Source organism: Pipra filicauda, unplaced genomic scaffold, assembly GCF_003945595.2.
Source record: "Pipra filicauda isolate LSUMZ 115617 unplaced genomic scaffold, ASM394559v2 scaffold7_size6619720_pilon, whole genome shotgun sequence".
Lineage (NCBI taxonomy): Eukaryota > Metazoa > Chordata > Aves > Passeriformes > Pipridae > Pipra > Pipra filicauda.
Window position 1 is genome coordinate 5,259,791 of NW_024104976.1, and position 12,653 is coordinate 5,272,443.

Sequence of the window (12,653 nt, forward strand, 5' to 3'; positions counted from 1 at the left end):
GGGACAGAAGGGTGGGATGTGCTGATCAGCACTGATGATGCTGGCTTGGATTTTAAAACGTGCTGCATGCACCCATAGCTTAAAATTTATAGATGTTGATACGGCTTTGAAATACTGCTTTGAGTACTCAGAGTCTTAAATATATTTCTAGTGTTTTTAGAGGCTTGGATTTGATGTATGAACTAGTGTATTCTTTCTCTTCTTTGTTTGAACTTACTCAAAATTGCATCAGGCCCACTTATGAAGCATGCACTTCAATTCCACAATATATTTATTATTAAAAAAAATATTTTGGACCATTAGAGAAGAGCTGCATGCTTGGCAGCTGCTGTTCCCACAGCATGTGCTGCAGAGAAGGCTCCACAAGGATGATATTCCTGGGCACTACAAATGTGGAGTCATCTCAACTGATTTCTCATAATAGATCTTCACAGCTGTTTTAAAAAGAACTTTCACTTAGGGTAGGATGTCTTTAGTGAAGTTTAAACAAGGTTAGAAAAAAAAGATTCATATGTAAACCTGTTATTGTAGCTGTACTGGGTTGTAGGTTTTCCAAAGCAGTGGAATTGTACCTAGGAAGCAAGATGTACCTTTCCTGTAATGCCACTTTCATTCATGTGACAGGGAACTAGGAATTGAAGCTGGTGTGACTGCAGCTACTTACCCTCCAGGGCCTTTGCATCCTCACTTGGCCCACTACCACGCACCTCCTCGACTGCATCACTTGCAAATAGGGGCACTCCCTCTAATGGTAAGGACGTAGCTTATGAAAAATTATGGACATTGCTCATTGTAATTTTGTTTGTCAGGAAAATTGGACATGTATACATCGCTGCAAAGTGCTTCAGCTGAAGAAAAGAATACCTCACTGTATCTGTCTGTGTGTTACTCCCAGCTAGGGAGCTTGAACAGGCTCATTGTGTGATAAAACAGTACAGGACATTAATATTTCTAACTTCAGCTCCTGTAAAATGAAACATACTTGAATTAAATTGTCACTTGCATTGCAATGCATTGACCCTCTGCATCTGATTTTTAAAGTTCAGATTGTTCTTTATTAGAGTTTTGGATTGTTAAAGGTACCAACTTTCCAACCAGTGCATGAGAATTAGTACTGATGCTTTTTTTAAGGTGTATATACAACACAATTAGAATTCCATCTAGAGATTTGATTGTTTTCAAATAATATTTGTTGTTCATCAACCTAATTCTTTGTGATAAAGTATATAATTTTGTAGCATTAAGTGTTACTGAGCTAGTTTAAAAGTAAACTGGAATTTACTAAAAAGATTACAATAAATACAATGATACAGAGAAAACTGGTTTTAACCCCCAAAGACAGATGTATAACCCATCACCCTGGGACAAGAACAGAACAGTGTTTGTTGGCCTCTGTGCTGAGCACCACATGGCCCCCTGGGTGCAAAATAAAAGGAAAGGAAACCTGTTGGTCTGGATGGTGGTCACAGTCCTGTTGAGGTAACGATCACAGTCCTGTCCAGAGTGGCATTGCAGTCCTGTTGGAGTTCTGGTCCTCTTCTGGATCCAACGAGTGGTACCAGAAGTCCCGGGGCTAATAAGTCAACTATGGGATTTACTTCCATTATTGCTGTGAAGTTTCTAGAAACTTCAGAGTTCAGAGGATTCTTATATTACAGTGTGATGAGAAACTAGTTGTATTTTAACTTTAATTGGGGTATTCCTACAACTAAAATGTTACATGAGCAAGTAGCTGGGACCCCACTGTTGGTTGTCTTTTCAGTAGTAGAACAGGAGAAAGCTCTGATAGGAAACTTCTGAACTTTGTGTGATATTTTAGGGACTACTGCCTTTCTGCTCAGTAGCTGCTGTTTCTAATTGGTAAAAGAAGCAGATGAAATAAGGTTCTTTAACTCTACGGAAACTTGTGCATATGTTTGTGTAGGGATATTCTAGTACTTAAAATGGTAATTCCTGAGTGTCTGAGTGGAGCTGAAGCTGTTGGTATCTTGAGGCCTTGTACACACTGTACTGGCAGCGTGTTTTATCATGAACAGACTGCTGTAAGCAGCACTTCCTCGAGTGTTTGGGATCTGGCTTGAACCATGCTGGGATCAGATCGAGTGTTACAACTTTGAAGTTGTGTTGAGTTTGTGACTAATTTTAGGTGTATTCAGATTACATGCACTAGGTGAAGACAAAGGCGGGTTAGACACCGCTAGAAGTTATATATGCAGTGAGTTCAAAGCATTACAAATGCCTTTTGATGATTCTCCCTCTTCTATGGCAATAATAAAAGTCAAAGTTTTCATTTGCATTTACGTGAGAGTACAGCAGATATGTCAGCAAAATTGATTTTTAATAGAGAGCAAGTAGTCAGTGGAGTTTTTCATCTAACAAACTTAAAGTTCAACAAAAGTGCCATAAAAGGTAACAGATGAAGTGCAGCTGCCATCTTTTTGTTTTTTCTGTGTAACTTCAGGAACAGGGACAGGGGAGGAGAGGCTGAACTGTGGGTAGAGTCCCTCTGCTAAGTGGTTAATGTTCTGAGGAGGGCTTTCTCCTCTCTGTAAGTACAGAGGGTACTAAATAGAAATTTCCGGTTTCCAGTCATTAGTGATGTTTTTGATGCAGATGTCATAAACTGCTGCTGTTCTTTTAGTTCGTTTGTTTGTTTTGAGAGGGGGTTGTCTTTTAAAGTAATTGATGCAGTCACTCAACTAAAAATTTGCTTAGTGTTGAGTCCGCTTTCTGAAATACCAGCAGCCCTGTTGGCAGTATGCATTTCTCCTGTGGAGTACTAAAACCCCTTCAGACTACTGCCAGACTGTAAAGGGCATAATGGATTATTTGGGCTTTAATGACATTAGGATTCTGATATATCAGTTTCTGATTTTAGTTGGATGCAGATAACCTGATCTTCATCTAGTCAGTGCTGGAATGTAGACTGCAGTTGTAATCCTCAGGGGGACAAAGTGATAAAGATACGTGGGGGAAGATAATCAGTATTCAGCAGCTTTGACAGACCGAATAGAGTGTCAGGGAAACAAAATCTCCTTTCCTACTAGCTTGGGTAAAGAAACTTTTACCTGTTTAACTGTTGCTTCTGGAAGAGTCCTAGATTAAAAGGAGTTAGGAAGAGCTTGCTTCATATCTGTGTAGGAAAGGGCCAGGCTGTTTGCCTCCTGGATTTAACACAATTACTTTGAGCATGACCGTGGCTTAGAGTAGTTTGTGTTCCACTTGTTACTGTTTTAATGTTGTGTGTGTGCTGAGGAAAGATCCGTCAGATGAATTCCACTGTGGACAAATATCCCTTCTGCTAAACTGATCATTTTTAGGAAGACTCAAGTGAGGATCAATGCATGGCATAACTAATGAAACAGCAGACAGGAAGGACACAGGAGACCAAAGCTTTTTTGTCTGTTCCCTCTGTTCTTCCCTGATGCCAGTGTTTGTTGTTAGAAGCCACTTCAATTTCTGTTTAGTCTGAATGCCTTTGGCTGCTTTTTTGGCACTGTTGATGAAAGACTTTTTGCCCTGCACCAGTTACCACATCTGGGGGGACAGGATGGCAGTTTCTGTAATTTAATAAGCTGACATAGGTGTTAGAAGGAACATGACTTTTTCATAGTAAACTACATACCAGCCTTAATTCTGATTACCATAGATACAATCTATAATTTTCAGATCATATTATGGTTAGTAGTGGGAGGTGGTGATGGGTGGTGGTTTGTGGGTTTTTTTTTTTAGTTTTGTTTCTGGTTTATTAAATATATCTTAAATAATGGAAGCTATCTACATGATTCTTAAATTGTTTCAACTACCTCTTAAGCAAAGAATTAGCATACAGGGTATGCTGTTCCAGCCTCTTGATTCCAGCTTCTTCTGCTTTTTTGAATAGTATCCTGTTGAATGGGAATTTTAGAGGTGGGGAGTGTGGAAGGGGAATTATTTGGACTTTGATGTAATAAATCTCTCTACATTTGGTGCAAGCCTTGAGAAGACTCCTTAATTTATCTGTGAACCTCAACTACAGCTTGTCGGTCAGAAGGAGTTGTTTGAATCATAATTTTAAAAAAACCAAAAAACCCAAACAAACAAACAAAAAAACAAAAACAAAGAAAAAACCAACACAAAACCCTTCTCCCCTCAGAAAACTAAATTAAACCAAAAACCAAATAAAAACAACAACAAAAAAAACCCAAACAAACCTAAAATTTCTTACGGTGCCTTAACCTCTCTCAGGTGTTACACATCCAGCTTTCAATATGCTGTGCCCCTTTTTTCTTCTGTTGCAGAGCTTGACTGTTCTGTTCCTTTACCTGCTGAATAATTCAGAGTGTTTGAGGCCATCTTTACACTTAGTTGTAATAATTAGGAGGGGTTTGGAGGTACAAGACAGTAAGTCCCAGCACATTATGGTAGATGTGTGCTGGTCAGAATAATATTGCTCAGAGTGTAGACATGCAGGTGTTGCAGCTCTAAGAGATGCAACTGTTCTGTACCAAAAAAGCAAACAAAGTCCTGTAAAATATCTGAACACTTAAAGCTGTAACTTGGTGTAGTGATAGTAGTTAAAGATGAACTTTAGCCTTGATTAGCGGCATCAAATACAATTGCATTTTTTGAGAAAACAGACTTTGGTCATGCAGCTTCTACTTCTTTTCTTAATATAAACATGAATTACTGTTCCTTGGGGTTTTATGTTCCCCTCAGACAGGGGTACAGCTGGGTTTTATCTATGCAGCAGGTGTTACTTGTTCCTTCATACAGTGCCTCTCTATGAAAACTGCAGCTTTTCCTTGTTCAAATTTGACTTAAGACATTAATTGATTGGCTTTACTTCTTTTTGAGTATTGATAGTAGCTGAGCAGTGAACTGAATAAGTTTACTGTTGGAAGTTGTTTTAATATATATGAAGATGACACTTAATATGAACCGTGGAATAGAAGGTTGGGATGGACAAGATAAATAGTACCAGACAGTGGAAGAACCTGTCCACTGACTGTGGCAAGTGAAAAGCAGAAAGATCCTGCAAAGATAGAGGGTAGAAGGGAAGAAAACCTCCCCTGCAGTTTAGCTGTTTCAAACTGTCTCAGAATGTTTGTGTTGTAAACAGCTCAGACTTGGCCTTGGATTTTTTTTAGTTGCTGCAGATTTTTGCGATCATGGGAAGTGTCAATAGAAAGTGCAAAACCAGAAACAGATGGTACTTGTTCTACAGGAAAAAACTTGTGCTGAAATTTGTAGGTCCAGAGTATATTGCTTTAAAATATATATATTAATTTGACTGTATCCAAAAGAATATATACAAGCACTTTGTGCAGACTGGCATTGCCTTTAACTACTTACATTCTTCCTTAGCTTTAAACTTTTCTTTTTTTCTTATGTTCAATATCAAAACTTACTGAAAATAAACTTAATTTGTGTGTGAAACTGTTTCAAGAGAGCTGAAATATTTTTGCATTTGAAGCTTGATGGTAATTGAGAAAAAGACTTCAGTAAGACTGTTCTTAGTTGGGCATTATTGATAGTTCTCTCTTGCCCATCTTTTCTCCATCGTGTATCACAAATGTACTCAGTTAAAATCTCACTGTATTAGCAGACTGCTTATTCTGCAGATGTAGAAGAACTGGGCTTTTTCTTACAGACATGTTTTTTCAAAGTAGTGTTTTACTTGGCCAGAAGTATAAGCTGTACTCTCAGGATATTTTATAAAAGAGCCTGTACACATTGTATGTTCAGATTATTTTGCAGAGTTGTTATGCCATCCCCATCAGCATAATATGAGGGCCTGTTTATCAGCATGAAAATACATCATCCCACATGATATTTCTCTTGTCTGAGTTCAGTAGTTTGTTGTGGTATGTGCTCGGAGAAATTCCTGGGTTTGTAGTGTTAAAATTAAATTTAGTAGGTTTCTTAAATAGTCTCTGGTAGCAGAATTTGTTCCAAATAGGAGACCTGTCCAGGTGCATGTCACTGCAGTTGGCAAACTGTGACTGGTGAGGCAATTGGAACTGTAATTACTGTAATTGGAACAGAATTACACAATACACCTGGGACTTTGCAGCTCCTGTCATGGTGCAGTATCTGCACTCTCACGTGCATTGCTTTCCAAAGGATTGTTTTCAAATCCTGGTCAATACAAAAAGCAGGCAGTGGAAATCACTTCTGAGACTTGGGTTAATTTTTATCAGGACCTTCCCTTCCTCTGAGTGGTGGCAATCGATTCACAATGTAATAACAGGCAATAGAAACTTCCAAATGATGCCAGGTCTATGCCCAGTGAAAACCTGGGACAGTAAATATGTTCATAGTGTGAATGAGTGACCCAGTTATTTAAATGTGTTTTCTGTAATTGGAAGCCGAAGTAGAATTACACACTTAAATACAGCATGAATCGTAAATCACTGATTATCTGAGACAGATTTCTCACAATGTAGTTTTTACAAATTAGCATATTTTTAATTCACTGCCCCAGACTTCCTTTGTTACAGCCACAGTTTGTATTGTCAAACAGTAAGATCTATGACACCAACAGATACTACTTACGTGAAATGTTTAGATATGTGCACGAATATGCATCTTCAGTTTCTATACCTCTGATTTGTTGTGGCTCTATTTGTGGCTCATGATTGGCATTATGAGGTGGTCATTTAACAAGCACCGTGTAAACTGCTTTAAAATAATCAGATTCTGTGTTTCTTTTCTGGACAAAAAATATTTAGGGCAGAGAAATCTTTTCTATCCCTGTCGGCTTTTAGTTGCAATACTGGATTTGAAAACTACAGAAAGGTAGCTTACTGGTCTGTTATGTGCTGTGAGTAGCTTTGTGTAGGCCTGTGCTTTTTCATAATGCATTCATTCAGTTTTACACCTTCATATATGTTAAGCTTCAGAGTATCTGCTGGAAAGAAGAAAAGCCACATGTGAATACCAGACTTGATGAATAATATCTGGGATATCTGACTTGCTGGCAGCCTCATAAGGTGAATTTTGAGCTGTCATAAACAGCAGCAGAGACATTATCAGCTGATAGCACGGAAAGGAAGATAGTTCTTAAGTACTTAATGTTATTTCCACGTGAAGTGCTGCTTACAGTGCTCACAGTCCTCATATTGATGTGCTCTGTGGGATTAAGTAAAGTGAATCTGCTGATCATTTGGGTTTGGGTTTTTTTCCACCTGTTCATTAAAAATTGCTACTGGTATGTTTCTGACAAAAAGTCAATCCCATTATTCACTCATCCTGCTGGGGTGCAAATGGAGTGCAGAAGCCCTGCTGTGAAGGGGTCCCTGATATATTAACTACCTTTCAGGTTTCCTGTATGAAAGTGCTGGTGGGATATAGCACCGGACACTGATATTGTGTTCACTGCTTATATCTCTTAATATGCAAGGAAGTCAGTGGATGCTTGAATATGGAGTGTACTTAGAGTTACCTATGACTTTAGATGAGAGTTTTGAGTGTTAATTATCTGCCTCTAATTTTGAAGTGTCTGAAGATGTTCTGTTGTTTTGGGTAAGATGAGAATTTTGGCTGTTTTTTTCAGTCTCAGTATTAGCCTTGTTTCTTCTGTGGTACTAAAAACTTAAATTTGTGAATCTGTAGCAAGTCCTTTTCATAACTTCATGTGTAGCTGCTAGGTGTTCTGTTTACAGAAACAGGTAGATATTTTTGGTGGTTTATACAATGTAGTTTGAGGTTTTGAGACTTGGGGATTGAGTCCAAGCAATATGTAATGCAGATGGGGAGAGATGATAATAGAGGATCTAGTCTCACTTCTGTTTTGCTCCTGGTTATGTTTAGAGGGCTCAGAGTGGTGTTTGTGTTGTGCTTTCAGTTGGAATTGTTTGCTCAGGCTGAGGAGTATAAATAATAAGCAAGTCAATGAAAGCAAAAGGAACTTAAATTTTGTGAAGTGAACAGTAAAATACTGAGACTGTTCTGAATAGGTTTAACTGAACATCTGCTGTTTGAATAGGTACCAGACATGGCGGGCTACCCTCACATCCGTTACATTTCATCGGGATTGGATGGAACATCATTCAGAGGCCCTTTCAGGGGCAATTTTGAGGTTTGTAATAGAAAAAACTAGATAAATGTCAAAATGTGTCATGAGGGAATATGGGGAGGGTGTATGGTAGAGCTAGTTCTATATATAGATATAAAAGAATCACTAAGAAAATAGTCTTTATTTCGGGAATGCCCTCACCACGGTGAACTGGAACAAAAGCACCTTGAACAGTGGGTCAGTCAGAGGAGCCCTGGACAAGGCAGGCTTAGGTGGTTATTAACTGACAGGACATCTTGCTCTGCCCTCCACCCAGTCGTAGGATGGAGTATTCACATGATATACTGGTAGAAGGTAGTGGTGTCTCTGAACAACTGTGCCAGGATCCTCCTAGCAGGGCTGAAACTTGGCCACTGTAACAGTGCTGTCCTGTTACGTAGTGCAGGAGCTGAAGTGGAGTGAAGAAAATAAAACAGGAGAAAACAAAAGGTATCAGATGCAGAGAGTTAATGACCTAGTCCACTGAAAACCTCTTCAGTGACATCTCATGCTTCCAATAAACTCATTGCTGGAAGAAAAATAAATCAGTCATTATATTTCAACTTAAGCAACTTTTTTTATTCTTCTAAGCCTTAATGACTGTTAGAAACTAAATATTTACATAGTGTATTTTAATTGCATTTTCCTCATTAGACACAAAAGTACATGTGAACATACTGATAACCATTCCTAGCTGACAAAAAAATTCCAATTTTTTTAGTAGTAAAATAGCGTTTCCCTATAACTTGAAATACCAGGCAGTGTTGTGGGGTTTTTTCTACAGAAGCCCATCACTTTTCCCACACAACTTGCTTTTTTTGGCTTTGCCTGTATTTGAGTAAGTTGGGAAATAAGAGTTTGTCATTCTAAAATTGGAAATGGGTTAAAATAAAATTTAGTATTTACTCAAGGTAGTTGAAACAGTAGTTTTTACACTGTTTATTCCTTCATGATTTTTAGGAGCTGATTCACTTGGAGGAACGATTAGGCAACGTTAATCGTGGAGCAACACAGGGAACTATAGAAAGATGCACATATCCACATAAATACAAAAAGGTGAGGATTTCTCAAACTGTGGCCTGTCTCTAATAGTTCTTTGAGCATGTAATAATGGTTATGGTTAGCTTAAACCTGCAGAAATGTCAGCTTCAGGGAGTGCATGTTTTCTCTATCTTGAAGTTTCAAGGACTGTAAGCAAAGCTTGCAATGCCACTTCTTTCCCAAGGAAAATTTAAAATTTGTTCCTTAGATAAAGAGCTGCTGTAATGTGATAAACAAAAGCGGTTTGATATGATTAACTTGTCCAGCAGTTATGAGAACCCTTGTGAGCAACGAAATAATGACTGGTAATAGCAAAATTGTCAACGGACTTCAATGAGAACACATAAAATATGTTAGGACTTTATTTTTTGCAATAAATTTTTCCTGTACCTGCTTGGTATGTATTAATTTAACCCTTGCTCTGATTACATTACTGGGACAGTGGGAAGGTTTGAATCTGGTACACAATTTTGAGAATTGAGATTGTCTCTCAATTGGAGTTTAGTATATGATAATATAGAATCCCATTCACACTGACATTGTTCTTTCACACTTGATAAATAGTGACTTAAGATACTGGGCTTGAAAGGATTTTTTTTTTTTTCTCTACATGAATGAAATTAAGAGATTTATACATAGACAGAAAGTAAAAGAACTGGTTGCAGCCATATGAAATTAATATATTCACAGTCCTGCAGACTTCTATAATTAACAGTAGTTAAGTCTCAGATGTCTAAGTTTTGCTCCAAATGCTGGTTCTTGATTCATTTTGGTTCAAATACATGTGAATAAATATTTCAAAATGTTTTCAAAGAAATATGTGTTGAATATGTATCAAAAACAGATTTTACTCAGTTTGTCAATAATGTCATCTCTACTAATAAGGTAACAACTGATTGGTTCTCACAGAGGAAACTGCACTGCAAACAAGATGCAGAGGAAGGAACAGAAGAAGACACAGAGGAAAAGTGTACCATCTGTTTGTCTATATTGGAGGAAGGTGAAGATGTCAGGTAAATAACACTGAATATCAGAATGTGATGTTAAATGTTCTGGCTTCGACAGCACAGTCAAATATGGCACACTTGCAGGACTGCCTGGGTGAACAGTTACCATTAAACAATGTCTGTTGTTGAACTAATGAAATAAAACAAGTTGCAACTGAAAACACACATTGTTAAGTCTGCCTTTAGGTAGAATGTAGGTTATTTTATTACAGTCTTTCATAAGTTGACTGCTTGTGTTATGAGCCCAAGCTGATACCTTGAATTAATCACAGCTGTCACTTTTAGTTTTTCTGGACTGGAGTTGTGCTACTTAAGCTATAACAGATTTAAATCAGTCTAATACAGTGGAATCCAGTTGATGCTTGACTTCATTGCCCATATCCATTTCTTCTTGGAACTAGACAGAGAGAAGGTTCAACTGGAAAGGCTGTGAAACTTTTGGGAAAGCATGGACCTGCAGAAAGAACAGCCCTGAGTAGCAAAAGCCAGGTTGTGTTTTTCCAGTGTGTGTGTGGATGTGGAAGTGCTGCACTAACACCCATGTTTCTCTGTTCTGGTGACAGGCGCCTTCCGTGTATGCACCTTTTCCACCAAGTCTGTGTAGATCAGTGGTTGATTACTAACAAGAAGTGCCCCATTTGCAGAGTGGACATTGAGGCTCAGCTGCCCAGTGAAAGTTGACACTGCTTTCCAGAACTCTTGTCCTCCCACTCGCTCCCTCTCATCCCTCCTGGTACTGCAGTCAACCAAAGATGGCATGACTTACCTGCGCAGATTTGGAACATTGAACCTTAGAGTGCTGGCTCTGCTACATGGTACAACTAATGCTAGACCTACAGTTTATTGTAGAAGACAGTTGAGTTTCAGTGTATTTATAATTTTTTTTTAAATTTATTTTTTTTTTTTTTTTTAGGTTTTACATTTTTTTTCTTTCAATTCATTACTGTATTTTTGCATGGTTCCTTGTATTGCATTTGTTTGCACATATTATGGGCTTTGTGACCCCAAACTTGCAGGCAAGATTAGCTGCTTTAGTAAGTAGAATTGTGTGGTCTCTTTCTTTTGGTTTGTTTTATGTAGTATCAAGCTTTGAAAGTATGATTTCACTCATTACTAACCTCGAATTCCTTAATTTAATCAATCATATATTTTAGTTTAAATGTATAAAGATCATCTAGAAAAGGATAATATTATGTATTGAGACATTCCTTAATTAGGAAAAAATGGCTGCTGTATATTTACAATATCAGTTCTGAGTCAAATAACATCCTTAATACTGGGAACAGAATATGGACTATATTCAGTTTGACTGATACATATAGCATACTCATCACCAGAGTTTTTGTCTGATCAGATTTTTGTGTTTGTTTTTAAAATTTCAGCACAATGCAGATATATTTGAATGTCAATATTAAACATTTAGACTGCTGTTCAGATTGTATTTATCATTTTCTTCTATGTCTAGAAATTTGAATCCCTAACTTAAATATATGCTGCTGTGAAACAGCTCTAGTGAACACTAAATGTTGATTTCAGTTAGCTGGATTGTAGATACTTGCAGATTGAAAGACTTATTAGGGAAATGGAAAAGAAGCTTAGAATCTGTTTGGTCTTCTGCTAACTTAAGTTGAAGTATCTGCGCACATTGAGGGTTGTTTTTTTTTCCTTTTGTTTTTGTTTTTTTCCTTTTTGTTGTTGTTGCTGTTTGGGTTTTGTTGTTGGTTTGTGGTTTTTTTTTTAATATAAAACCATTCAGTAAGGACTTAAAGCTGCAGGGTTTTTGTTTGGGTTTATATACATGCATTCATAGAATTTCTAAGGATTCCAGGCGTGTCTTGGGATTTTTATTAGATTTAAAGTTAATAAAGTTAGCTAAATCCACTTGTCTCTTGTTTTTATTTTTCATTAGTAAATTGAAAGCCTGTAAATTTCTGTAGAAACTGAGACACAAATTATGTGGTTACCTAGTTTTTGCCTTGATCATAGATTCCCTCTTTATAAATTACCAACAGTCCATCACTGATTGAAGTATTTTCTATAGTTAAGATTTGCTGCATAATATAGTATATAGAATTAAGTTATAATGTACTAACGTTTTGCCTTTGGAGGAGGTTTTAATCCACTTCAGGATCCAAGTTGCTCATCAACATTCTTTCACATATAATAGATTATAGTTTATTTAAATGTGCTCAACATAGCAAAATGCAAATGTGCAAAAACATTGGGACAGTATTTACTGTCACTTTGGAAAAGCTGTTCCTCGGGGATCATAGATAAACATGTCAATTAGCTTGCATTAAGCCACCTGCTTTGTAAGTGGATTGAATAATAAATACCTTCGGTTTCTCTTGTCTTTGTCTTTCATAATCAGATGATGTGTACAATGGTTTACAGTAAATCTAGAAGACGAACTGTTATGTTTACACTAAAAAACATTTATAAATATTACCGTATCTAATTTGATGCCTGTTTCTGTGTGGTTCAAGCAGCTTCCTTTTTTTTTTTTTTTTTTTTTATTGGCTGGCAACAAACTTAACACCTCTGGCACTGAGGCTTTAAGTGTGTGA

The 12,653-nt window shown here is 37.3% G+C and overlaps 1 protein-coding gene across 11 annotated transcripts in view; it reads left to right on the forward strand.

Moving 5' to 3' along the window:
* Window positions 1-12,544, forward strand: part of RNF111 (ring finger protein 111) — a 53,917-nt gene extending 41,373 nt beyond the window's left edge. For 7 of the 11 annotated variants that reach the window (XM_039390092.1, XM_039390091.1, XM_039390095.1 and 4 more), the window contains 5 exons: window positions 625-751; window positions 7,970-8,062; window positions 8,999-9,094; window positions 9,965-10,092; window positions 10,650-12,544. In XM_039390092.1, the coding sequence (XP_039246026.1) occupies window positions 625-751; window positions 7,970-8,062; window positions 8,999-9,094; window positions 9,965-10,092; window positions 10,650-10,767 (562 nt within the window). In that variant the 3' untranslated portion in view covers window positions 10,768-12,544. The remainder of the gene's footprint in view (window positions 1-624; window positions 752-7,969; window positions 8,063-8,998; window positions 9,095-9,964; window positions 10,093-10,649) is intronic. The other 4 variants (XM_039390096.1, XM_039390097.1, XM_039390098.1 and 1 more) reach the window with 2 other exon arrangements.
* Window positions 12,545-12,653: the final 109 nt, after the last annotated feature.